This window comes from Balearica regulorum, chromosome 11 (genome assembly GCF_011004875.1).
Source record: "Balearica regulorum gibbericeps isolate bBalReg1 chromosome 11, bBalReg1.pri, whole genome shotgun sequence".
In the NCBI taxonomy this organism is placed as follows: Eukaryota; Metazoa; Chordata; class Aves; order Gruiformes; family Gruidae; genus Balearica; species Balearica regulorum.
Window position 1 is genome coordinate 19748130 of NC_046194.1, and position 26651 is coordinate 19774780.

Sequence of the window (26651 nt, forward strand, 5' to 3'; positions counted from 1 at the left end):
TTATGGGATTTTTTTTTTTCCTTAAGCCATCTCAAATTCAGCAGTGTTTATGTATTTCATATTGAAAATTGCACTAACGAAGCCGCTCAATTCAGTTACTGTCAATGCACGCGTTTCTGACTGTCCATGCAAGATGTTCTGATTCTCAGCTGCTGAGCGGTAGCTTTGCTTATACTGCTAAAGGATTCCAAAACAATCCTTGAGATGGCAGGCTTAAAAAGCTGAAAGCTCCAAATCAGCCATTTTACCTGGTAATTACTTACAAAGGCAATATTGAGCATTTTGTCCAGAGAAATAGATGAAACCCTAGCTTTGTAGGCAGAATGAGCAACCAAAGCTTTTTCGTCCCAATAAAAAACTCAGTAGCCGTTATCAGGATTTTTTTTGCACAACTCAACAACTAAGCTGCAGCTCACGTACACCGCATTTAGAAAGACCTCTGACCTCCATCCATATATTGACTCCAATAAGGTGCCATTTTGTGAAGAGTAACTGTACGTCTAAACTGTTTCCATGACTGCTTGATTACTCTGAAATTCAGTATCTAAATTACGGTCCAATATATAAGATTTAAGCTCTAAACTCCCCTTTTCCGTGTTGTGAAACAGCTGCAAAACAATAACAGTCCTGTTCCAAATTATTTAGCACCCTATTGCTTTCTGCGTCTGTTGCATAGTTTGCAACAAAGCAAAGCCCACAGTGTCTGCAGTAGCCCTTCCACATGATTTATTTTTAAAAGCTTTGGGAAGTACATTTTTCATAGCACAATTGAGCAGAGTGACATAACTGGTTTTGAAAGAGTACTCCAAATAGCTTTTCCAAGCAGGGCGATCTAGAAAATGAAGCTCACCGTTAGCTATGCAAAAAGTCTCTAAGGTGGGAAAATTCCAGTCTACAGTGTGTTTGTTCTTAGCCTTTACAGAAAATAGCTTGCTAACCAGTTTTAATATTTGACTTTCCTACTTCAGTTTCAAATGCCTGTAGCTTCTCTTTATGCAAAACACTCTCAAGTGTTTGTCACAGCTTGCTTTTTGCTTGAAATTCACAGGAACATTACATGCTGTACAAAACAATCGAGTTGCTGCTTTCATGAAAGATCCCCTTTGGATATTTTTTGCTTGTGTGCTTAACATTTGCATTTGGCATTTTGCATAGATGTTCTTAGTTGCTTCTTTTAGACTGTTTTGTGTACTCCTGTGAATCTACAGACAGAAAAAAGAAACTTTGTCATACAACAGTATTATCATGTAATAATCTAATTAATTATAAAAAAGTAGTGAAGTGCTTTTTTGTACTTACTTTATGTACTATTTTTTTGTACTCATATATTTTCTTTCAAAATTCCACAGAATTTCTCCAATTGTTTGGTTTATCTTTCTGTAGTTCGGAGGCAGGGGGCTGATTGTCATGTTAAAGTTGTAGATTTAGGTATTAGCTCTTTGTTTTCCCAGGTTTATTAGTCCTTATTTTACACTCTGCCAGATACAATCACCAGGGCTGAATGTATAATCTCCACATTAAGGTTTCACAGCAATTAAGAAGGCCGCCTCTGTCCAACTCAGAAAGATGGCACTTGACATATTGTGTGAGAATTACGTTTTCTTGTCAGACACAAAAAGAGAAATTGCATATACTTAGACTCGCTGTTAACAACTTTTATGTTTCAGACACTGCTGAAATATGTAAAGAGTTGATGAGATATGGATCCAGGGACATTTTCGTTACTATCTAGGTAAGACCATAAGATTTTTTAATTCTTGGACTGTGACTGCTCAACGTTTCCCAAACAGGGGACTGATTGTAGTGATCTTAATTTCTCTAGCACAGATATATTGGGTTTGGGTAACTTTTTAAAATAAATCTTAATATTTTGTGGAATTACTTCATAGGCTAGGTTACTATAAAAGCCCCTTTTATGTGAGTTTGTGTGGATGAGTCGTATAGGTACCTACCTATGGGTGTGGATGGATGAATGTTACCAAAAGCAGACTGAAAAAGAAATAGTACATGCTGAGAGATAGCGTGTGAAAATCCCCCAAGAACTGATAAGCTTTAGAGACCAGCAGACCTGTCGAATTCACAAGAACAGTTAAACTCAGTATACCGAGAGTTTGCCAAACCCGTACAAGGCCACCAGCGCACACAAGCATCAACAGGTTGTGTCACTCTGTGTCACAGAAAGTGGTGGCTATGGCTGCTAAATACAAATGAAGCCGATAGGACTATATATATATGCCTGCTGAAAAAAAGAGGAGCCTTTCAAAGACTTTCTGAGCACTTTAGTAAGCAGATGGGTTGGCCTCCCAGCTGTTGCACAAACCAAGTGACTTAGCATGTGTATGTGTAATTGAACCACGTGAATGCACTGAGTGGATAGTTATCTGCTGTTGGCAGTAAAAACTTGAATCTATGGGTAAGAACAGCTTAACTAATAAAAGGTGTCTTAAATATCGTTTGCGATTTGTATCTTCCCTACATGAAAATCCAATTTACAAGGGACAGTACCGCTGTCAGATGCCTCTAGGTGGCCACACCGAGCTGTACTGCGGGAGTCCGGACTTCAAGGTGATCGGGCAGCCTACGTACTATTTAATATGAATGCTGCTCAGTCGTAAAGCTGATTTGATTAAGAATAGGGAAAAAAATATATACATTAGATTTGTAAACCATCTCATACCTGCTGTTGTTTAATTATTTCTGGAACTGTATCGTACATTCAGTACCTTCCCTCAAAACAGCTAAAGTATCTTGTTAAGGAAGGCCTTGGCTGGGTAGTATCCTCTGACTTTGGGATCTCTTAACTCCTTTGTGCATATTCAGGAGGCTTTCCATTAAGTGCCATAGTCCAAAATTCACATCTACTATGCTAGTCATTTCTAGCTTAAATGTACTAGCCATGAACTTAAACCACAAATGTGTAAAACATGTTAGCGGTAAGCAATAAACAGCTTTATAGCTTTGAAACAGCACCTGGGAGTAACAAAAGTACTATCTCTGTGGTGTTTGCGAGTTGACTTCCATAGTTGCCGCCTTTATCTCTATACCTACATTAGCCTAGCCCACGTATCAGCAACCACAGTGCACTAACCACGCGTTACCCTGACCGCAGTGTTACGATCCTGCTTAAAATGCTTATGTCAAGTGTTGCTATTTAAATATTATATTAAATATTTCTCTTTTCACCTCAGATATTAACTGTTTCAGAGTTTCATGGTTGCCTTGGTTATAAGGTCATGGGTGACGGGGCTGAGGAACCAAGTGTTCAAGGCCCAGGGGCATTAGACCTTGGCCACCCTTCCTGCCCACGGGGGCCAGGAGCTCCCTTTAAGCACAGACCTTGCCCTTCAGGGCCCGTCTGAGCTAAGTCTCAGGGTACAGCGAAGGTCAACTGCTCGCTGAAGGATGAGGAGCCAAGTACAGTAGCATGGCCAACAAGGCAGGGGCCTCACCAGCTAGTGTCCTGACCCACAGCACCTGAGCAAGGAGGGCAGGTCTGGAAATGATAGCCAGGCTCCAGCGACAGTCCAGATGAATTTGTGGTAACAAAGCAGATCCAAGGTCAAGCCACTCCACAGGTGGTAAGGGCAACCAGGCTCAGCCACAGCAATCAGCAGGCAGGTCCAAGATCAAGCTGAGCTGGAGATCAGTCCCTCTACAGCACAACTCGGGCAGGGACTGAAGGTCCAGGGCTGAGCCCAAATGGGGGTCCTGGGCCTATGGGCAGGGAGTGTGAGCGAAGGCCCCAGGGAAGGCTGGCTGGGATTATAAAGGCCTATTAGTGCACTCAGGCTGCTAACAAAATCATAGGTCTCTTAACAGCAGAAAGTAGGGAATATTTTCCTTGTCTGTATTGCAACCATCTTCCAGACAGTACTGTTCTCAAACAGCTCTCCCTAGGCTTTTTCTGGTGTTCCTGCGGGCTCCTGTGAATGTCAGGGGTTTCATTGTCTCTTCTTTGTCTTGTTACATGGTGTTTCTGCCTCTTACATCTCTTCCAAAATGTAGTTTACAACACAACCACTCTAACAGCAGTCTGAAAACGGTGGTCTCACTACCCTGCTCCAGGTGGGATCTCACTCCGTCCTGTCTTATGCTATTTATCTCAACATAAGGTGAGCAACATCAGCAAGGCTGACCCAGCAGAAAACTATTTCCCATCTTTTATAATTTTCTGTGTTGGTTTTGCGTGGCAAGGTTTTGGTAGCGGGGGGGCTACAGGGGTGGCTTCTGTGAGAAGCTGCTAGAAGCTTCCCCTGTGTCTGATAGAGCCAATGCCAGCCGGCTCCAAGACGGACCCGCCGCTGGCCAAGGCCAAGCCAATCAGCGCCTGTGTGATAACATATTTAAGAAAGAGAAAAACAGTTAGAGAGCACTTTTGCAGCCAGAGAGAGGAGTGAGAAGATGTAAGAACATCTGCAGACACCAAGGTCAGTGAAGAAGGAGGGGGAGGAGGTGCTCCAGGCGCCGGAGCAAGATTCCCCTGCAGCCCGTGGTGAAGACCATGGTGAAGCAGGCTGTCCCCCTGCAGCCCATGGAGGGAGGATGAGGGGGTGTAGCGATTCCACCTGCAGCCCGTGGAGGACCCCACGCCGGAGCAGGTGGAGACACCTGAAGGAGGCTGTGGCCCCGTGGGAAGCCCGCGCTGGAGCAAGCTCCTGGCAGGACCTGTGGATCCGTGGAGAGAGGAGCCCACGCCAGAGCAGGTTTGCTGGCAGGACTTGTGACCCCGTGGGGGACCCACGCTGGAGCAGTTTGCTCCCGAAGGTCTGCACCCCGTGGAGGAGACTCACGTTGGAGAAGGCCGTGAAGGACTGTCTCCCGTGAGAGGGACCCCACGCTGGAGCGGGGGAACAATGAGTCCTCCCCCTGAGGATGAAGAAGCGGCAGAAACACCGCGTGAGGAACTGACCGTAACCCCCACTCCCCGTCCCCCTGTGCCGCTGAGGGGGGCGGAGGTTGAAGCCGGGAGTGAAGTTGAGCCCGGGAATATGGGAGGGGTGGGGGGAGGTGTTTTAAGATTTTGGTTTTATTTCTCATTCCTCTGCTCTGTTTTTGCTTAGTAATAAATAAGATGAATTCCCTCTCTAAGTTCGGTCTGTTTTGCTCGTGATGATAATTAGAGAATGATCTCTCCCTGTCCTTATCTCGACCCGTAAGTTTTTTTTTTCATTGTACCTTTTCTCCCCTGTCTAATGAAAGAGGGGAGTGATAGAGCGGCTCTGGTGGGCACCTGGCCCTCAGCCAGGGTCAACCCACCACATTTTCCTACTGGTTTAATGCTCCAAACAGACTTGTTATATAGTCATAAAAATGCCAGAAGTGATACAAGGAAAGCGGTGGGAGGAGTTCACAGCTACGGACAGGAAGGAGAGCAAGGCCTCCCTTCCAGCAGCAGCTGGCTGCTGGGTGTGAGTAAACCTGGACTAAGTTCACACCCTGGCACGTTATCAAACTCCATCTACCACCACTATCTCTGTCTCTTGGTTTTCAAGTCAACTCACAGGGTGAAAGCCTTCTACCACACATCTCTTGCGCAGTTTTATTTATGGCCTGTGGTTTAATATGCACCTCCTATTGTTTAAGTTGTTTTAACCATTTACCTGCTCCCTCATTTGGCCTAAGCTAAGAACATTGTATGGAGAAACTGTTTTCCAAATCTCCTAGGAAGGACTTCCTTCAGTGAAAAAATGACTGTTGTTTCTGTGAAGTCTGCTGTTTGGCTGGAGTGGCTTGTTTGGCAGAGAAACCATCTCTGCCAGATTCCATTATTACATCTTCTGTTGCTGAGAATTCAGAAATGCCGCCTCCGTTTGTACGTCAGTGGTTACGTCCTTACAAGTAACTTTCGTTATGTCCAGCAGCACAGTTCTATGCATTCTTGTGCTTACTTGTGCAGCCCTGTTTCATTCAGATCCTTATTTTATAGGTTCCCTTCCAAAATTTATCCACTTTAGGGTCCTAGATTTTTTCCTTCCTCATAGGATTAGAAAGAAACCTAGGCCTCCACCTCTAGAGCTCACAATATAGAAACTACTCCTAAATTGAGCTCTTGGTTTATGCATCCCTCATTTGTAACCCAGGTTTTGCTGAAGATGTCTTTTCCGAGGATGTCCATTGCTGCAGAGCAGCAGTTGAGCAGATAAGAGCAGTCCAGCTCCTGCATGATGTAGTTCATGGCTACAAACAAGTGATTACCTGATTCTGCCTCCGGTACAGGCACAAGCACATCCAAGCAATGTACTCTAATAGGCTTGACATTAAGTATTGTAGAAAGGAATTTTTTTTTCTTTTTTGGTGCAGGCTTCATGTTCATGCAGCAGTTTTCTGTACCAAGCGTTCATTTTACCCAACAGTCAATCTCTGGAGTTGCCCGTAGGGTTTGCAAATACAAGACCTCATTCAGCATTGAAAACTATAACAAAATAGCTAATGTATCCTTTGTATCTGTTCAAAGAGCCAATAGCTGTACAAATACTCATTGGTTTTTCCCATCTTATATGCAATATTGCATTTTTAATTCCAGGTTTTAGCAACCAAGGCTTCATTGTGACACTGCAAAGGCTTCTACTATGGCTGTATTTCCCAACCACACAAGTGTATTGCTAAACATTTTTTCACTTGGTATCCACTTTTTTTTGGCCGTGTGTTCGTTTTCTCAGTGGGAGAGCCAGGAACTCTCACAGTTTGGTAAATTATGAAAGTGAGAAGACTGTCATCTCTTCATGGACGTGATGAGCCAGGTTTATGTGATCACATTAGCATCTGTTAATTTACTGAGCCTTATCAGGAACTTATTGCAGATACCATAATTGCCTACATGGATACCTTTAGGCCTTTGCAACTTTGAAGTTAAACATAGTGGCTCCTTCCCCCCACACCATGTTTCTGTGTTCCTGACCATTTGCACTGTTACTGGTGTTTCTGCACAGGAGCAGGGGGTTAGCTCAAGGTTGTCAAAAGCAAAACAATAAGCCCAACAAAGAGAGTTACTAGTTTTTTTCTCAGATCAGCACAGCAAAACAACTCGACTGCCCACACACACAAGGGCCAGTGCCAATACAGCAGCAAAACAGATCCATGGCAGGATGGAGGGTGGGATTGCAGCCACACTAATTTGTAGCGGTTTAAGCTACCATAAACCAGACTTTAATAAACAACGTTACAACTGTGTATTCTGTCGTAAACTCCAAATTTTGCCCACCTACAAATAATGATGTCATGCGGATTTAACAATGATCAGGGGTTCCTTTGGAGATTGTACAATAATTCCTGATGTAATAAACTGCAACTTTGCCAAAACCTGCAGCGCTGTGTCAAGAGAGCCCTTGGCCAGAAGAGACTAGTTTTGTTGAAAACGAAAGGTATTTTAAAAGTGATTTTAAACCAAAGCAAAAGCTGTCAAAAAAGGTTTTTCCAACTGAAATAATCTGAAGCATACTTTGCTGCTCACTACAATGGCATCCTTTTTTCCCCTAACCTATGCAGTGGTTTTGCAGTACTGAAAACCTGTAAATAACCTGCCCATAAAAGAGATAAAAGAATCTTAGAAAAATTGGAATATTCATGAGTATCCAGCAAGCAGACCAGGGCACTATAGCCTTTAACTCTCTTTAATGATGGTTTAAATTCTTTCTTCACAAATTCTCTGCCCAAAATAAATTACCTCTTTCTTAAGCAAAAGCCTTTTTCTGTGGGTTTGATTTTGCACTGATATTCCTAAACTGATCACAGACTATTTGTAAATGTAACAGTTCTTGTTCAAAGGTTTTAGCATGCACTTTTAAATACAGGAAATGCGCAGAAGGATGCTGTAAAGTACTGCCTCCATTAGCTTTGCAAACATGGCAGATGCATTGCATAAGCCAAAACCCATCACTTCAGCTGCCACAGGCTTTATCCTGCTGTGAAAATACTTTCAATCCTGTCCTTTTTATCCATTTTTACTTGCCAATATCCACTCACTGTGGAAAACTAGACCGAGCCTGTTATATTTTCCAGAGTATTATCCATTTCTGCTGAAGGATCTGTTAAACTAGAGTAGCTGGTTTTAGTTTATCCTAGTCCACATAGAATCTGTTTCTGCCTTTCTCCTCGTTCCCCCATTTTTTTTTTGCTATTTTGCTTCCCTGACTGCCTGGGCCTTCTTTCTTCCTCATCCTGTAATGATTCTTCCTTTTTTGTAACAGTCTCAAACACACAGCTGCCATCGAAACAATTCTTCCTTTCCTGCATTTACAGTCTTCACACAGGGCAACCTTTTACACATGTAGTTCAGAAATCTGTTTGCTGTAATACCCTCAACTCAATCATAATTAAATAAAGTAGTATTTAATTTTTCCTTCAATTACCTAGAAGGGGAGGGTATCCGTTTCACCCACTGTTTTGCCATCTGCATGAAAATTTCTCACAAATCACAATAGAAGAGGTAGGGTTTCTATAACTCTCAGTAATGAGTTTTTGGGCAACATAGAGAACAGAGGCAGACAGTGTCCCCTGTTAATTTTCCTGTGTTCATTTTCTCATCACTCTGGAGTGTTCTCTGGTTTCAGTAAGGATATTTTAGGGAAGCCGAGACCCATCCTGCACTTCATGACAAGTCTTCTACATTTGTGAGTCTGAAAATAGCTAGGTAGATTTTTTTCACTTAAACATAAAACTACAGACTTCTTTTTCCATCTGTTTCTGCAGGCCTTCCTGAGACCTTTCTTTAAGCTTCACGTCCAAATTTCAGGCTGCTCTGGATAGTTTGGAGTAACTGGTTTCAGCAAATCCTCACTTTCAGGAGATTAAAAACAAAATTTAATAATAATTTGGTATTTCTGATCTGGAAGAGGCATATCATAATCTTAATGTCAAATAGATTATTTTGGATTTCTGGCTCTTACAGATTTGACTGTGTCATATCGCCAGAATCCATCAGCTGTGCACAGGTAAATTCCTCCAAATTGCCCTATAATCAGTAGACCCTCTCACATGTGGGGTGAGTAGTATTCATCATTGCTATAAATGAAAAAGGATGTAGATTTTTCTTAGTTTCTAAAAGTAATTAAAACAATTAAAAAAGAAATTTTGGCTCTTTAAAAAAAGCCATTTTCTCTGCTTCTGTATCTCCTCCATCAGCCACAGATTATTTGCTGACCTTGAGGGGCCATTGATAAAATGACTCCACAAGGAAATCCTCAGAAAAGGGTCGATACCAGTGCATATGTAGACAGTAAGAGCCACAACTTGCTTGACGAGCTATGGAGACATCATAAGATTGTTTTCTAGTCTGCAAACAGAAGCCAAAAAGTAGCAAAAGCACAATTTTTAATGTGTGCTTCCGTGGATGACAGAGAAGAGAGAAACCTTTCTTCTGGCAAAAGCGCCAGGCCAGAGGTTTGTACCAAAGTGAGCCTCTGTCTGTTACCACCTCCACTTCAGAAAAAAGCAGTTGTACATTTGCAAATAAACACGCTATTCAGCAGAACGCCACCAGTGAGTCTGAATGGGAGACTTTCCTATGAGATGCTGCATGTCTGCTGCTGTTTCCCAGAGGAGATTAGTGCCAGAGGGCGTTGGTCTGTTTTCTGAAACGAATTGAGTTCTCCCTATGTGTCATGAGAGCTTTTGGTAAAATTAGATTCTGCCCTGTCCATAACAATAAAGGCCATACCCACATGCAGCTTACATAGTTCATATACTTCCTGGAGCAAAACCACAGCAACGTTCAACTGTCTGTTTTCTTTTTTTATTTTCACAATGGCTCCTGCTTCGAAAGCAGGTATCTGGCCGTTGGGTCCCACTGCCGCTGAGAGCTTGTGGGTGACTGAGTACACAGCACGGTTCAGGCAGAATATACTCGTCAGTTAAGCAGCGTAGTGCAGACAGGGTCGGCATCGTTCTACGCCAGTGGTCAGGCTCCAATTTTTGTAGTTAATTGTTTAAACAACAACAGATCATGTTGCTCTGATGATGTGTGCGTTCCTCTATTAGACCTGATTTGTATGGTGAGGACAGGCTACTGAAAGGAAGAGAAGGGGCTGAATTATCCCCTGTGACTTTGCTGAATTTGTCCTTGTGAATGGAAAGAGAGTGAAATATTTGTCTGCAGGGGGGAGCAGAGTGGTAACTGTCAGGAACAGCTGGAACATATATACTGTGTCATGTCTTTTTGTGGTACTGGGCTTTTCTGCTTGCTGTGGGAATGCTGCAGAGGCACGTTAGCATTTTGCTGAGTAAGTGTGGTGCGAGCTCCATATGTAAACAGGGATCAGTCAGTAGATGAGGGAAAAGGGCTGTTCTCCCAGGGCTGTGGCTGTCTCTTGCATGCACCCCAACCTTCATAACCCCTGCAGGGTTTTGCAAATTAACTGTTGGGCTAGATTCTGGGGAAAATATATGCTTGTGGGAATGTCAGTCTAGATAACTCTGGTGTCTCTTCCTGCTTTGATACCTATAAATTTGTGAACAAAATAAATCCTCCTGATTCTTCCCATCCTCTCCATCCTGATTATTCTTCTGTCCACAGAAGACGACTTTCACTGCTCTCAGTATTAATAACAACAACACCAGCTGCTCTGCAACATGGAAATGGGCAAGCTTAAATAGCGCACTTACTTCTTTAAATCAGTTGCTTGTAGGGTGATGAAGGAATTTCTCATCAAATGCAATTAGCCAATGTGTTCTCTTCTGTTTTATTAGTAGTCAAGTGTTGTTTTTCTCTGAAACATTCCTAAGTTAGGAAAGGAGAGGAGTAGACCTGTACTTTCATGACGAGCAGAGAATTCCTCTTAGGTACCTGGCTGACGTGAATTGCACACACAGTCAGGGTCAAACCAATCGTGCTTACTCTCATCTTTGCCAGTGGCACATATGAGATTAGTCTGGTGAGGACAAACTCTCTGGCATGATCCAAATAAAGACAGATTCTTGAAATCTGATTGAGACATATCAGAACATGAGTGACCTGTACAATTTGTGTAGAATAGAGAATGATTTTACCTTCTGAGTTTTCAATTTTATGTTTTACGTTTTATTTACTTTTACTTTCTCTGTAATCATGTCTACAGTTCATATCCACGAAGGATTCTCAGCTTATTACTTTATTCTAGGAAGCATCACATCAAGAAAAGAATATCTCTTGTCAGACTTTGAAGGTTTGCTAAGACTGGCTCTGATCTCATATAGAAAGAAAGAAAATTTTATCCTAACTGCGAGTCATTTTGGTTTGGGTATTTTCAGCGGTCGGTCATTCTTGAGAACATTCCAGTCACTCTCCCTACAGCAGATTTGGAGAGGCTGGCACCACTGGCTGATGTTATTGTTACCAAACAAAACCTGATCTCTTTCAAGGTAACTGCAATATGTATACAGTAAAAGCTTAAAAAGCGAGACAAATAAACCTAAGCAAACATAGGTAATTCTACACTTTCAAACCTTTCAGCATTGCAATAATATTAAGCAAATAATTTTTGTTTTGCCAGTGATTTCAGCATATATATTAAAGTCATACTTGAAGTCCGAAACTAAATGCTAATGGATAAATGCAAAAGCTGGAACTAAAATAGAACACCCCAAGGGTTTCGCGGAAATGTTCAGCCAAAATCAATCTTTCTTTGCTCTTCTTTCCCTTCACTTTCCATTCTGTTTCCAACCTCAGCTCACTCTCTACATACGTCTTCAACTGTAAGATTTTTGAAACAAAGACCATGTCATTCACCATCATGATGAAGGATTTAAGTAAAGAATTTTATAATGTAAAAGTGGTTGAAAAATTTCTGCATGGAGCAGGACAAAAGTGAGATCCCACTTCTTCCATCAGAGCTAGATACCATTCATTTTTAAGCCTGCTATTGTCAAACGCATACGTGAGTGACACATTATCGGCACAATGAAAATCATTAGGGTAAGAAAATAACTTTATTTGCTCTTTTAATGTTTGGAGCACTAATACCAAGAAGGCATGGCAGCTTTCATAACAAACATGTTAACCCCCACATGCTCTGCTTAATGATGATTTCTGGCTTCCTGTATTTTCCCTGGGGCTACTGGCACCATAAGTAAACTGGCACAGGTTTTATTTATTCTGACTATGCTGAGCTGCTACATGCAAGTAGTTCGGCAGGTGCTTCACAACCAACTGAGCTGTTCCAGCAGTGAGGACAGGAGCCGTCTGACAGAGGAGCAACGTATCTAGCAGGGAACAAAATCAGTGTACCCCTCCCCATCACCATGGCTACCACTCAGCAGGCATTTTTTGGGTAGAAGCGCCAATTTAAGCAACTGCTGATTTCTTACTACTGCCCCTGCATCTCGCCCTCCGTTGGTCAGGTACGAGTGTGTAGTAGGCCACAGCATTTATCAGATCAGGAACTAGTCCTGATCCAGCTGGAAAATAATCTCTTTTTTTTGACTCATTCTTTTCCAAACAGTCAGTTTTCTGATTCAATTCCTCCTGTAGCCACACAAATATCCTGTGTAACGGAGGACATGGCAGAAGGGCAGGGACAAGTGACTTAAGAGATGGAGACTAGTGGTGATTTAAGCAGCGTTATCACTGAGCGCAAGCAAAGATGGAGCCGGAGCTCTCTTTAAGGCTGTGGTTTGGGATTCAGTGTTTAGATCCATTTGGCAGTCCTGGTTCCTTGGCACCCTGTCCTGCCCCCTCCCTATCTCCTCTGCTGCCTTGTTGCAAGTGGTTATGCAGCTGCACAGGGGAACCCATCTGCCTGAAGAACGATCCAGTAAAAAATGGGTATTGTTATGATACTGCAGGGATAATACATGGAGTATATCACAATTCATTTTATTTTGGTAGACTAATGTTTTAATGTCTTCAGGTTTAAGGCTATCAAATCTGACAGAGTGACATAGTCGAGTCACATGTGGAAGGAAAGTGTGACTTTCCTCCCCTAAATAAGTTCCATGGCTGGATGCATCTCTCCAAGCAGAAGTGTTACAAAGCCTATGTCGTGGTTTTACACTAGCTACTATGAAGAAAAATCAATCCTCTCAGCTGAAACCGGGACAGCCTAGTTCACAAACCTGCTATTAAACATGTGAAGTTGTTAAAACATCACTGTGGCTAAAGGATACATGGAGCTGGGTGAAGGTGGTACTAGAATGTCAGGTTGGGAATGAAATAATGTGGCAAGGCTGCATGAAACTCACACTCAAACAAAAACCTATCTAGTCAGAGCACATTTGAAATAGATTGTTTATAGTTTATTCATGACAGTTTTCATTCATGGTAAGATTCTTTTCATACCAGTGATAATGTAAAGTGCTAGCAACAGGGATGCTATGAGTTTACAAAGATTTATTTTTATGGTTACGTAAAGATACATAGAGCACATGTTTATATATTATATGCCATTTATAGCACATATGATATTAAATACAATAAATACATATTGCCACAACATTTTTGCTTAAAATCTTGGGAAAAAAAAAAACAAGCATGGTTTCCAGTTTGTCAGATTCCAGCAGTGACACTGCAAGCTGTTGTCAGCCTGCCCTGCTGAAGAGCTCCAGGGCAGCTCTGAAAAATTCTGTGAAACTGTGAAACTCTCAGCCAGGCCAGATACCAGTAACCACACCTTGCAGAGGAACCTCCACCACGTGTCCTGTGCCAAGGCAGAGGCATATGAGACTTCTCAGAAATTACAGACTCATAAAACCCAGTGAAGAATCACTGCATCCACTTTAAATCTAAGTCAAAGTTATAAGCGACTTCTTAAAAATGAACACAAGCTGCCCTGTCCTTGAAAAGCCAGGAGTTTCCCATCCTGGAGAGGGGCACTAACTCCAAGGATATCAGCAATGTTATGTACTCTGTGGTCATATTTTGTAGTTGTGACAGTGGAATGGCAACCTGTGTCCCTGAAGTCACTTCTGAAAAAGTCTGTTTCTAAAAAATCTACAATGATGTGACCAGAAAAATCAAGTTTATTTGTAGTAAATTCATACAGGGGACCAAATACCACTGAAAAAAAAAAAAAAAAAACAAACCTTTAAATCCACAAACTGAAGTTTGGAAGTAGTGGACCGGGCAGATGGTGGCAGCTGAAGTGGACGTTGCGGTGCAGACAGAGCGCAGCAGATGTGCGGGCCGGCCCCGCAGCCGCTCCGCCGGCGCTGCCCGCGCCTCCACCGCCAGGCCAAAGCCCTTCTCCCGCCGCCCGGGGCACCGCGCCGACACAGTACTTCATCGGGGCCGGCGCAGCCACCGCTCCTCCCGGAGCTCCCAGAGCTCCGCCGCGGTGCTCGCTCCCCCCCCCCCCCCCCCCCCCACCGGGGAGGGGGGCTGTCAGCATCCCCGGGGCTCCGGGCTTCTCCCCCACACACACACACCCCCCCCCGCCCCAAACCGGGACGCGGAGCGGAGCTCCCCGGGGTGCTGCGGCGGCCGGCGGGGCCGTGCGCGGGAGCCGCCCGCCGGCGGTGGCGGTGGCGGTGGCGGTGGCGGTGGGTGTCGCAGCCGCCGGCTGCGTGGAGGCGAGCCCCGGCGCCCATCACGTGCTCGGTGTGTTGCATTGTGTTTGCGGCGGAGGGAGGGCTGGCCGTGTCAGTGATCAATGTCATGACTTCCTCCTCGGGCTGGAGCAGTATCAGAGCACAGCTGAAGGAAGCTGATTACTGCTGGTTTCAAATTGGCTGGGAACAATACACACACACACACACACGCACACGCACACACACGCACACGCAGCCCGCACCCTGGCTCCCGCGTCGCCGCTCCGCGCCGGGGGGGAAGATGAGCTCAGGGGACGTCGTTTGCACTGGATGGCTCATTAAATCACCCCCCGAGAAGAAACTCAAGAGATACGTAAGTGCAGAGGTTCTGCCGATGTTTTTTCTCGCTACAGGGATTTCGGCATGTGCTCGGTGTCTTACTCTTCCTTTGAAACGTCTCGCCTCTTTCGGCTTCGCCTTGGACCAAAACAAAAAGATTTCCAAGTCCGTGCGCTTATGGAGCGTTTTAGTTTTCACCGATATTCTTATGCCCTTTGGAATTAACCTTTCCCGGCTCGTAAGATTATAGTACTTCAGTTGTTATGCAACATATCTTAGTTTAAAAACCGCATTTCGGTTTCAGTTAATGTTGCCGTAACTAACAGAATTGTTGTAACAGAATTTCAGATGTCACTTTTCCAGGGAAGGGCAAGAACCTCCCGAAAAAAACTAATACTTCAAATTCTGAGGCTCTGCTTTGTTAAGATGCTCTGTAATTTCTATGACACTTGCTAAAGACGACATCTGCAATAGTTATATTTACCAATTTAGTATCCCAGATGCAGTTGCAAGCAGAAAGCTTTACTTCTTGTCTGCGATAAAGAGGTGCTAGGAGATGCCACGCTGTAAAGTTCCTGATAGCTGAAAGGTGAAGGGAGCTGGTGAGAAGAAGCGAGCACTGCCTGCATGGAGAGCCGCAACTGCATTATGTGTAAAGGGGCCCCTTGTTTCGTTCTGTATCTGCCTGCCTGTTTTTCTGAAAGAAAAAAAAAAAAAAAAAAAAAAAAAAAAAGGGTGTGTGTTACAAACATAGGAAACTGTATCATTGCGGGGCTGTGAGGAAGGCATTCCGGGTAGAAGTAAATGACCCTTAAAAATTGCTTGGGACAGCATTCAAAATGTAAGCCCATCGTGGGCCATTTTGCATACTCATTTGTGATGGTTCTTCATCAGGCATGTTGTGACTGTTTTTACACTTTTGGAATCGGTAATACTCGTTTGAGTCACGCACTTCTAACCTAACTTACCCCAGAGCACTGCACTGTACTACAAGGATGCCACCATATGTGTCTATCGCACTCAAGCCATATACATAGCTTACATCATTTGTCGTATTCGCTTCTGTTTATCAGCATTTTTTCTGGACTGCTGATGTTAGCTTTTTCTAGTAATATGAGGAATAACTGTCTTGTGAAGAATGCGGTAGATATATCATTTGGTAGTGTATTTTTTCTTTGCACTAAAAACTAGGAGGAAGGATAATTTACTGATGTTAGAATTTACTTTTCACTTACTCTAAGCCAGAGTTTCTTCTTTTAGATCAAAGTATTGCATTTAAATGGCTGAATATTTGCTTTGTTCAGTTAGCATTTTCCAATTCTAAAAAAACCACTATGATGTGTCTCAAGGGAGCTGCAAATAAAATATGGATATCTAATTTTTGTTTTATTTTGTAATGCATGTACTAATAGCACTGTATAGCAGACACTAGACAATGTAAGAGCCACTGATTCACCCAGCTGGTATCATTAGTAACTCTGTCAGTGAAGCTATTTTTGATGACTCAATATTCATAAAAGGGCAAAGTAGAGAAAACAGAATGTGATAAAGCTGGGATTTGAAAGCCCCCTTTATACAGTCAAGATAATAGTCACAACAGGGGTTCTGATCAGCTCACAAGACTAGTTGCAGTCTGGTCTGCTCAGATTTTGCACTACAAAACCGAGGGAAATTGGGTCTATGTTATTCTTCAGACATCAACCACTAGATTAGCCAGATCTCTGCAGATTAGGCTTTGTTTTCGGGTTAGGAGGATAAACTACTCCTTTGTCCATAATAAAGCAGAAAGAAATCTGCTGCATGTACAGCAAAGATTAATGTCCTTTCTCATATGACTGGTTACACGCTGGATGCTACAAACCAAATGGAAATTGTCCTTTACTTGCTGTAAACTAATTTTTTCCCCCACTTTTTACATAGTTTCACCAGCATAGTGGCTTGTGCATCTTGCATTGGGGTGGTAGATAGCTCAGGCTGAACCAGTGACTGCTTAAAAACAAGCCAAGCTTTAAAACAATGACTGTTTAAACTGACTTCAGTAGGTGTCAAGTGTCAACCGCTTTCGGGAGAATGGTGTTGGCTCTGGTTCTGAACTGACAACATACACAAATCCCCAAGCTTTACGCCACCCTTTGTGTTCAGCTGGCAAAACCCAGGGTCTGAGCTGAAGCTTCCAGGGAGCTTCAAACACCGGCTTGGTCTGCTGCGCATTGGGACCTCTTATACCAGAGAGACTCGGTTGTTCTCACTGGTTTGTCCCCCATTTTACATTTTCCTGAGTTCAGCATCCCGCCTTTGTAAGGTCCGGCTTGAGGGTCTCTTGTTTTACACACAGATAAATTCTTAATCCTCAATTTATTACAATCGCTAAGAAGATCCAATTAATTTCAGTGGAATCTGTAGTTAAGAGACCAAAGTGATGAATTCAGGTTGCGAGACTGGGAACTGCAGATAGTCCCACTGAAGCCACTGAGAATATTTACAGTGTTTATAAAATTAAAGAAATACATCTTTGCAAGATTGGACCCTAAAGACCAAAGTATACCTTCATTTATGCTCATTACTGCAACTGCTCTGATGAAAGCAGTTGGGTTTTTCTACACATAAACAACCCAGAATTTGGCTCTAGGTAAGCAGAACGTTATTTTCAAAACTTTGAAAAGCAAAAAGCAGGTGTTAAGAGTCTATATTTTTCCTGTAATGTCTTACAAAGCTGATGCTCTTAGTAGCACTATTCTTAGAAGTGTCTTATCATTCCCTAACAAAGGCTGCTCTCTTACACGTGCAGGAAACGAACATGAGATTAATTACCCAAGTGTAACTTGCTGTAAAAACAGAGAGCTTAATGCTAAATGCAGAGAATTCATTAGAAAGCACAGGGAGCTTCACTTCAGCAGGCAAATACTCTAATAGTGGTTTAATAGTATGTACAGTGCTTTTCCCTCTCTGTCTGATACTTGAACCCTGAGTCCACCACGTCAGCCTATCTAAAGACGCAGTTGTGCAAGGAGTCTCCGGGGAGAGCATTTGGTGTGTGTTGCAGTTCTTTGTCCCGTAAGCGTGACCCGAAAGCTGTGCTGCTCTCATTTCCCCACTTGGTTCCAGCTTTTCTCACCAATCGGGGCTGTGTGGGTCTGAGGGGTGCCGGGGAACCCCAGGAGCTCTGGGGGAGCTGACTATGGGGCAGGCACGAGAGAGGAAGAAGCTGCTACCAAAAACTAGGAAGTGGTTCTGGTGGAGGTGAAGTCCATCATGCTCTAGACCAAAAATGTTAAATTTCAAGCACAGCTTGACATTCAGTCCCATGGGAGGAAAACATGGTCCCACTGGAGATTTTTGGTATTGATATTAGTGGATCATGAGTACCAGCCTCTGTAGGAAATTAAATGTCATGGGAGAATCTGCTTCAGGTTTGATGGGTTTCACAGTGCCTGATATTAGTGCTGAACACATCCAACCAGGGATTTAGATTAGGCATTCAGAGCCACAAGGGAAAAAAGAGTTTATGTTTGTTAATTTTTTTTTTTTAAATCAGAAGGCTCAGGATGGTGTTGTTCACGTATCCCAATTCTGTAATATCAGCCTGGAGCAGCTGGCTTTTGATACTTTTCATATGGAAATATATCTGCTCACTGATTGGTAATATTTGTTTTTTGTTTATTGGAGAGGGGGAAGAATGGTTTAATGGCCTAGAAAACAAAGGAATTACTGCAGCCAGTTGAAAAAGTCACTATGAGGGGAAAAAAGACCTGGAAGAAGGTACAGAGGATGTCTAATGAAATAAGAGACTAGTGCCACTGAGAAGACACGTTGTTCATGTACTGAGAAGAAGATGGGATTTTTAACAGGCAACTAATTTCAACCTGTCCTCAAATCACTGACCTGTAGTTTGTCACACCTTTGAGGAGCAGCAGCGGTAGTTAGCCAGCCTGCCCACCGGCTCCGGTGAATGCCACGCCAGTATTTACTTACTGTTCGTGTTAATTTGCGTGGTTTGCAATAGTAAAGGACTATGTACAGATGCTTGCTTGTTCTGAGTCAGTGCAGCTCCTTTTAAGTCAATGCTGCACAGCTGTACCCCAGCTGAAGAGCTATTTTTAATCTTCAGTACTATACAAATTGATGAGGGAAGACCACTTGCTCAAAAAAAAAGGCAAGTTTCCCACTTTACTTGAGTGACTGGATCCTTCAAACATTATTGAAAATCAAAATACCTTGTCAGCATCTCTAGATCAAGAGTCCAAAATGGACCCTGCGTTAGAAAATTTAGCCGTGCACTTTTTACCATGCTCCTTGAAGTGTCTGGCCTGGGAAGACAATTACAGGTGTAAATTAATGTACCAGACTGCAAAAAGATACTAAAGCAGTGTCCGTTCCTGCCGTCTCTGTGCAAGGGGCAGTAAGCACCCCCAGAAAGGCACAGCAGTGAGTTCCTGCAGACGGACGTCTCTGGCTGTTGGGGGATCTACCAGAACTTGACCACAGCACCCCATTGCCAGGGTTTTACAAGATAAGAGAATCTAGACGACTTCTCCATTTTTAGCTGAAGTTCTGGTATTTATCAGGAGAACAAATGGGAAGTTACTGGCTGCTAAGAAGAAAAAGTAAAGTAGAATTATGGAAGAGTTTGCTCAAGTAATAGGAACCACAAGTTCAAGTAAGAGTCCCACAGCGCTGCTAAGGGTGGGTGGAATGCAGAGTGGCTGCTCTCTGATCTAGCATTGGGCTGGTGTCAGCAGAGGACACTGCCACCCTCACCTAAAAGAAATCCCCAAGTGAGGTCAAATACTTCTGCTGGTTTGGGATTTGGGGGAAGTTTCCAAAAAAATAACTATCAAAGAGAAATCTGAACTTAATTTTTGTCCGTAAGCCTTTTTATTTCCAAACGCTTCCTACAAAGCCTCACCTCCTGAGCTCCATCCCTTCTGAATAGAGAGTTAGGGCCACCTTTCATACCCTGCTGGAATCAACATCCCGAGCTCTCATTGAAATAACTGAGTTTATTCAACCAATTTGTGCAGGTTTTGTAACTGGGAATAGGAGACCCACATGATGGAGAAAGTTGACAGAGCCTTTTAGCTGGTTCTAGTTGTACCTATGTTTTTCCTGCTGTTACTTCATTTTCAAATCCAGCACATATTCTATCTGGTTTGTACATTAAGGAAGAACTCAATTCTGAGAAAATGAAGACTTTCATATAGAAGCTTCTGTGCTGCAGACTACATGTTCCCTTCTATGTGAAATCGTGAACAAATTGATCTCACTGGTAAAATAACAGCAGAAAATTTATTTTAGGGAGGAGTTTCCATCACTGGTGTTAAAGATTTGTAATTAGCTAAGTGCAAATCAGACCATCTTCTACCACAACCTTGTTTTGGTAGGTTAAGTGCAATGTTTATTCTAGACCATTTTCTTCCATTTTAACCATGTTTTGGTAGTTTAAATGCAATGTTTAATGAGATAGGCTGACTTCTAAGAACAAAAATAATTTCTAAAAAACACTGCTGTTCTTGGCAACCTGTGTATCAGAATGTTAAGCAGAATAATTTCCCTTGGACTATTTGTTTGGGTGGAGCTGCAATAGCTCTGAAGTCCCAGTGTAATCTTAGACTGCATGTTTTCAGTGCACAGGAATGTCCAGCTATTGGTTTCTATTCAAAACAGAAACCCGCAAGTTATCAGGTCTTTGCATTCAAAAATAAAGACTTAAAAAAAAACCATGCTAGTTTGAAATAGAGAAGGAAATGTTAACTTGAGGGGTAATTAAACTAGTGATGCAATCAAACGTGTATTAGAGGAAAAAGCATTAGAAGTAGTACTTTGGTGAACTCTTTGTTGTAGCATGAAAACTATAATATGGATAAACACATTTCTTCTACCAATAATGCATTAAAATGCTATGAATCTGTATTATGCCATTTTGATAGGTTTTTAGAGAAAGGAACAAGTTTACTCCTAGAATGTTACTCAGTAGAGAAACGGTCGTTTTATTTGCTTTCTTATCCTTTTCATTTGAGTTGGAAATGAATTAGTAATGTGATAAGACAAGGAAAAAATGCCATCCTTGAAATGAAATTTGCATGTCAAAACATTACATCCAGCCAGATAAAATACATTTTCCTCTCTTTCATTTAATTGTTGAATAAAATGCAATACTTCAACTTTTAATTTTTTCTGCTTTAAAATGTCCTTGACTTGTTTCAGTTTGTGTTGCATCAGAAAAAAACAACCAACCAACCAACCAACATATAGCCATGCAAAACTCAGTTTTAACATCTGCTGCAACTGGGTATTTGTTAGAAATAAACCAAAACTGATGTCTAGTCTTTGCAGCAGAAAAATACTCCCTTTTTGAGGCTAACTCATTAGTAGCTTTGTAATTGTTAGAATGAGACAACTGTTCTTAGAGATTTTGTTATTCCCTTCCCTTCCGATGCCAGAAACCCCACCTGACCCCTGCAGTCAAAACTGCTTTGTAGCTTCCCACAAAAGCCTCGAACAGTGCATTTCAGTTATTCAATATCCTTCCATATAGTTCGTTTTGCAGAAAAGCGGTAAAATGTCATTTTTAGTATGAAATTAAAATTACTTAAGTGAAGGTGTTAATTTAAATGGCACTTAGATTGTCATCTGAAAGTTTCTGGCTCATTTTTGACAACGCTTTTTAAAAGACAATAGTTTCTATGATGTTAGTGACAAATATTATTAATCCTGTGACTCCCAAGTCTCAGGGACCGTGGGTTACGTATCCATATTTCTTTTGGACAGAATAATGGCCATAACAGGACTCTTTCTAAATTAGCAACTGTTGTGATCTCAGCAGACTGCATAGTTTGTGAACAATCTGTTTTTACATACCAGACTTGGAAACTGTTTGTAGAAGTTCAAGGATTTTACAGTTGTGAAGCCATTTTTTTCAAGCTGACATGAACTGGTCGTGCCAAGGCGAAGCCAATAGTTCAGAACAAGCGTGAACTATGTTTTACTTGCAGACTTTACAAACTGTGCAGTAAAGCCACTAAGTTTACAGAAGTCCTGCGTTTATAAACGCTGGAAAGCTGAACGTGTATGCCTGCTGTAAAGCTGCGCTTCCAAGATCTGTTGCTGATTCCACAGAAAAGCCATGGGCATTGAGAGGTGACTGTGTGCTGATCAAATCGCTGTGAGATGACAAAAAGCATCTGAAGAGATGCCAGCTGAGTTTACAGTAGTGATGAAGAAACAGTTTCAGAAGTCATACACTGCTTCATGAAGTGCTCACTGCTATTCCAGCTACTACATCTGTATTGTTTACTAATATTTATAGTGGAAGCTTTGCAAGCTTAAGAAGTTTTATTTTTAATAAGTTCAACATTTTGAACCCATCCTAAGAAAATTATTGAGTTCTCAGTGAGGCCTTAGGTTTAAAAATAAGAAGCACTTAAGTATCTCAGGGAATTGCTTTTTTGAGATACTTGGGCGCACTGCTCCCACTGCAATAGGATTTGCAAAAGGTTTTCACTGGGTACTCCTCTGACTCCAGGGCTGTTTTTACAGGTCCTCACTGGCTGACTTTCCCTGTAAAACTGGGATTTGGACAGTCAACTGCAAATGGGACTGTTTTACCCCAACTTCACTTTGTGCTTTTTAAAGTGTTCCTTTTTGACAGATAACTCTGAGCATCGCATCACCCTTGAGCTATGGATTATAAACTAAAGGTTTTGAAAAGTGAGGGAAAACCACCAGATAAATGCCATCATTATTTCAGTGTCCTCCCCAAACTCCTGCTTTTGTCTGTGCTGAGCCTAAGAAATATTCAAGCTGAAACATCATTAAGACAAACAAACAAAAAGGTTAGGGGACAGTCTGATCAGCATAGGAAGAACAGGCTTCGTGATGGTGACACTGCTTTGGTTCCCCTGTGCATCCCTCTGCATTGGGTTTGCAGACTGGAAACCTAATAATACTGGCTTCTAAAAAGAAAAATAGAAGCATTTATTGAAGTGTTACTAGACTGCAATGCTTTAACAGTTTTCTTATGAAAAATATGTTCTCTTTTTTTCTTTTCTTTTTTTCAAATTCACAACTGAAAGTACTGTTGCTATGTTACTGTAATGGTGTGTAGGCTGCTAAATAAATAGAGGGAGTTTAGTCCATGCCAGAAATAGAAAGCCAGGTCAGAGGTGACATTTGGGACATGTTGAGAAAAAAAAAAGAATATATAATTATTTCTTTCCTTCCTATCATTCTCTTCAGTCTCATTAACCCCAGACTACTTAGAAGGAAATTACAACAGAATTTCTGGACCTGTGAGAGTACTAAAAATTGACACCTCTGGAGTTCTGCTAAGTCTTTTGGCTTTGTTTTTTGCAAGATCAAATTTGCAAGGGAAACTGGTGAAACTGTGGCACCTCACTCACTTGTGAATTGAATAGCTGCTTCGAGGTATTAAAGGGCATGGGGAACTGTTGAAAATTCACTCTGCAAAGGTGTGCTCAGAAGGGAAAATCTGGCAGAGTGAACAAGCTTTGAGAAAATGTGCTCCTGTGAAGCCAGAAACAGGAAATTTGAGTCCATTGTCCTTTTTGGGATAGTCTGGCAGGTTACCAAGGACCAGATATATAAAAACGTGCTTAGGCTCTTGTGCGAGTAGCCCTACGTACCTGCTTGCACCTTCAGCTGCCTAAACATCTTTGCAAACCTGGCTTGTGAATGTGCATGAGTGCCTCGTTTGCACAGCAGGGTCATTTTTATCCCTCCTCTGCTGCCTGCATATGCTGCTCATGTAAAGACCTTAGCACAACGAGGAGCTCTCACTTAAGCTCCAGCAGCTGATTCAGTAAATGGTGGGAACTGCAAGCCACTAATGTGAAAACTAGAGCCCAGTCCTCTCTCCATTCGTGTCAGCTGGAGTAGAAGCAGCCCTTATCCTAGGAATGAGCACTGCAGCCTTGTTACTGGTAGACAGCAGCCTTTGACTTTATTTCCAAAATGTTATCGCAGATGCTGGATGCTCTGGTCTGTGTTCCCCTAGCCACAAAGCTCCTCAGCCCCCTCCCAGCCCCTTGTGGGCATCGCTGCGGGCGGGCAGGGCATCCCGATGCTCCGGTCCTGCCTTGCCCTTGGCCCCACTGCTCTCGCGTGAGCACTGGCAGCCCTGGGCGCAGAGCAAAGCAGCTGTGAGCTGTCAGACCTTCCTGCTAGCAGGACGTGGGACACAGGAACGCCGACCAAGCTCGCTCATGTGTAAGTTAATTTAGCAGATTTGTAATTCATCCAGAAGATCTTCTCTTTAAATATATATGTTTAGTTATAAACAAATTATTAATGTGACACAATATGAGGCATCTAATTTTCTTGTGAATTAGGGAAGAAGCCCATAGCCATAACCTAAACCAGTTCAGTGCATTCAATCCCATTAGAGATTTCTTTGTGGTATTTTTCTAGTTCCACAAATGTTACTTTCTTACACAGAAACAATGTAAATGTACCCCATGCCCAAGAGACCTTTGGATCTGAGGCATTCCAGAAAATCCCACATTTACCATAAAACTTATAGAGGAGGATTAAATTAGAGGATACAAGAGCCGATGATGCTAAATACAGTTATTCTCCTTCCTAAATTGCAGGGGGTTTAAAATTTTCTTTTTATTTGTTAACAGTCCTTGAATGGGGGGCTGGAATTTGAATGGCTAGTAGTATTTCCTAACACAATGGATGTGCATAGCTGGTTTAATAAGAAACTTTCCTAATTTTCAGCCACAAGCCCCTAGTGCCTTAGACCTTGAGACATGTCCGCAGAATGTCTGAGGTTCTGTGTCAGAAAACAAACGAGTACTTTAGGGTGGTTTATTTACTTCCATTAGGAGTTTGCTGTTGCTGCAATTGAAGACATTTCTTGTTTTCTAGCACAACCAGTATTCAGTCTCAGACTGAAGGAGAGGGTGTTAGAGGCTTTCTTGTCCCCTGTGGAGTTCAAACCCTTGGTTGGGCTCTGTCAAACCCTTTACTCTTGCCAGAGACTGCATTTATCTCAGACCCTAAAGAGCAATTATTATGATTTATCTGTCTTCGGAGTGAATAAGATTTTACCAGGCATTTTCTACACAGAAATCTCCAGCCGGGAGAAGTGCAACCTACAGCCTGTCCTTTCCAGGGCTTTGTTGCCCATGCTCAGCAAATTGCCCAGATTTAACCAGCAGCAGCAGCGTTGCTAAATGGAAAGGAGGATGAATTATACCCTCTGCAGTTCTGTTATGTTATCCTCCTAAAGGACCTATTTGTCTTTCATTGTATTTCCAGGTCCTTTATGCTTGAAATGATCTTCTAAACTTTACAAGTAAACTTGGTTTGCTGGCTGGTAAATTAAAGCTATTTACCCATTAGAGTATTCACAGTGGGCTGTAATGACGTTTGCCTGTGCTCTTTGTTGGGGCGAACAGCTTGATTGTTAAAACTGAATGAAATTTTGTTGAGGCAGAAGATGGCAGACACGGCCAGGTTTCAGAGAAGCTATAGTTAGCTAGGTGAAGATTAAGTATCTTTACGCTGCTGCTTTAAATTCCTAAGGACTCCCCTCACTGTAGCACTTACCTGAGTTCAGAGATGCTTTCATTCGAGAGCGGGCGACACAAGTTTGGGAGGTGAAGAGCCAGAGCAAGCTTGCGCAAAGTGGTAGCTGTGCAGTCCTTTCCAGAATACAGTGATGGAGAGGGATAGTCATGGAGATGCACTGAGTGATATGTCTCAGGAACAAGAAAATGATTTGCATGTAGTTTAGCAACCTGAGCTGTGTGAAGATTTCAGCAGCAGTGACCCTAATTCTCATATGCTCAGAACTTTGCACCCACAGGCAGGTTTCAGTTTGACTCGTTCCTCGGGTTTACTGGATTTGGAAATTGAACTGGGATCTCTAAATGAGCATATCATGGTAGATTTTAGTTCAGAGACTGGAGGTTTTTTTAAGAAAGCAACTGTTTTATGTGCCATCTATGCATAGGAATAAAAGATAAGGAGCAGAGGAAAGCACTCAGATATAAGACCTTGTCCTATTAATGTTCGTAAGGCCTAGGGTCATTTTGTTGCAGGGCAGCTGGTCACTTCTGGCTTGCACCTAGGGTTGCTGTGGTCAAGGTACCTGCTCTGAGTGGAAACATAGTCATGCAGAATCACTCCAGATCTAGTTAATGGTGCCAGTTTAGAGCACAATCTTCATGGTTCCTTACTAGGACTGACAAGAAAAGACATATGACCCTACACAGCAACAGCAGCAAGTATGGTGATGTAGCACAGCTGAGTCTATACCATCAAGCACGAAACTTTTCCCTTCCAAAGTAAAATGCACCCATAATGGACAGAAAGGCCAAGTAAACATTGGCTTTAATAAGCTGCTGGAATTGGGCAGGTGTGCAGCCAAGCTGGAAGGTTAGATCTGAAGCTTTCATTTGCATTTATCAGTTTGCACAAATCTGCTTTGTCCTCTCTGAAAAGATTTCAGATATAAAGTATTTAGACTCATCAGAAAAAAATATCCTGAAATAGAAATGGTACCTCATGTTCTCTAGCAATATAGGAACTTAAGGAGAAACCAGAAGCCAAAAAAAAAAAAAAAAAAAGCAGTCTCAAATTCTAACTCATTATGTCCATATTTATGGGGAACATTTAAATAATCTGAGCTGTTTCCCCTACATATTCCTTACTACTAACAATAGTACTTTATGACTGGTGATCTCTTGTATTCATTAAACACTTAATTTGCATATCAGAGTCAAGCTTTAGGCTTTTCTCTTTAGCTTTTGTATCAATTGACTGGACAGAGATCAAGCATAGAGCCATCGTCCTCAGCAACAAGGGAATGGGAAGAAAAAAGCAGATAGGAGGATTTTGTCTCCTGGTGG

At 42.3% G+C, this 26651-nt stretch overlaps 1 protein-coding gene across 6 annotated transcripts in view; it reads left to right on the forward strand.

Annotated features, from left to right (window-relative positions):
* GAB3 (GRB2 associated binding protein 3) overlaps positions 1–26651 on the forward strand; it is an 82614-nt gene that overhangs the window by 774 nt on the left and 55189 nt on the right. For 3 of the 6 annotated variants that reach the window (XR_012837302.1, XM_010302786.2, XM_075763601.1), the window contains exon 1: positions 14368–14809. Coding sequence is in view for 4 of the 6 variants with exons in the window: in XM_010302786.2 (XP_010301088.2) it covers positions 14564–14809 (246 nt within the window). In the remaining 2 variants the exon portion in view is untranslated. Of the gene's footprint in view, positions 1–1667; positions 1733–14365; positions 14810–26651 lie in introns of those variants that run through there. The other 3 variants (XM_075763604.1, XM_075763606.1, XM_075763603.1) reach the window with 3 other exon arrangements.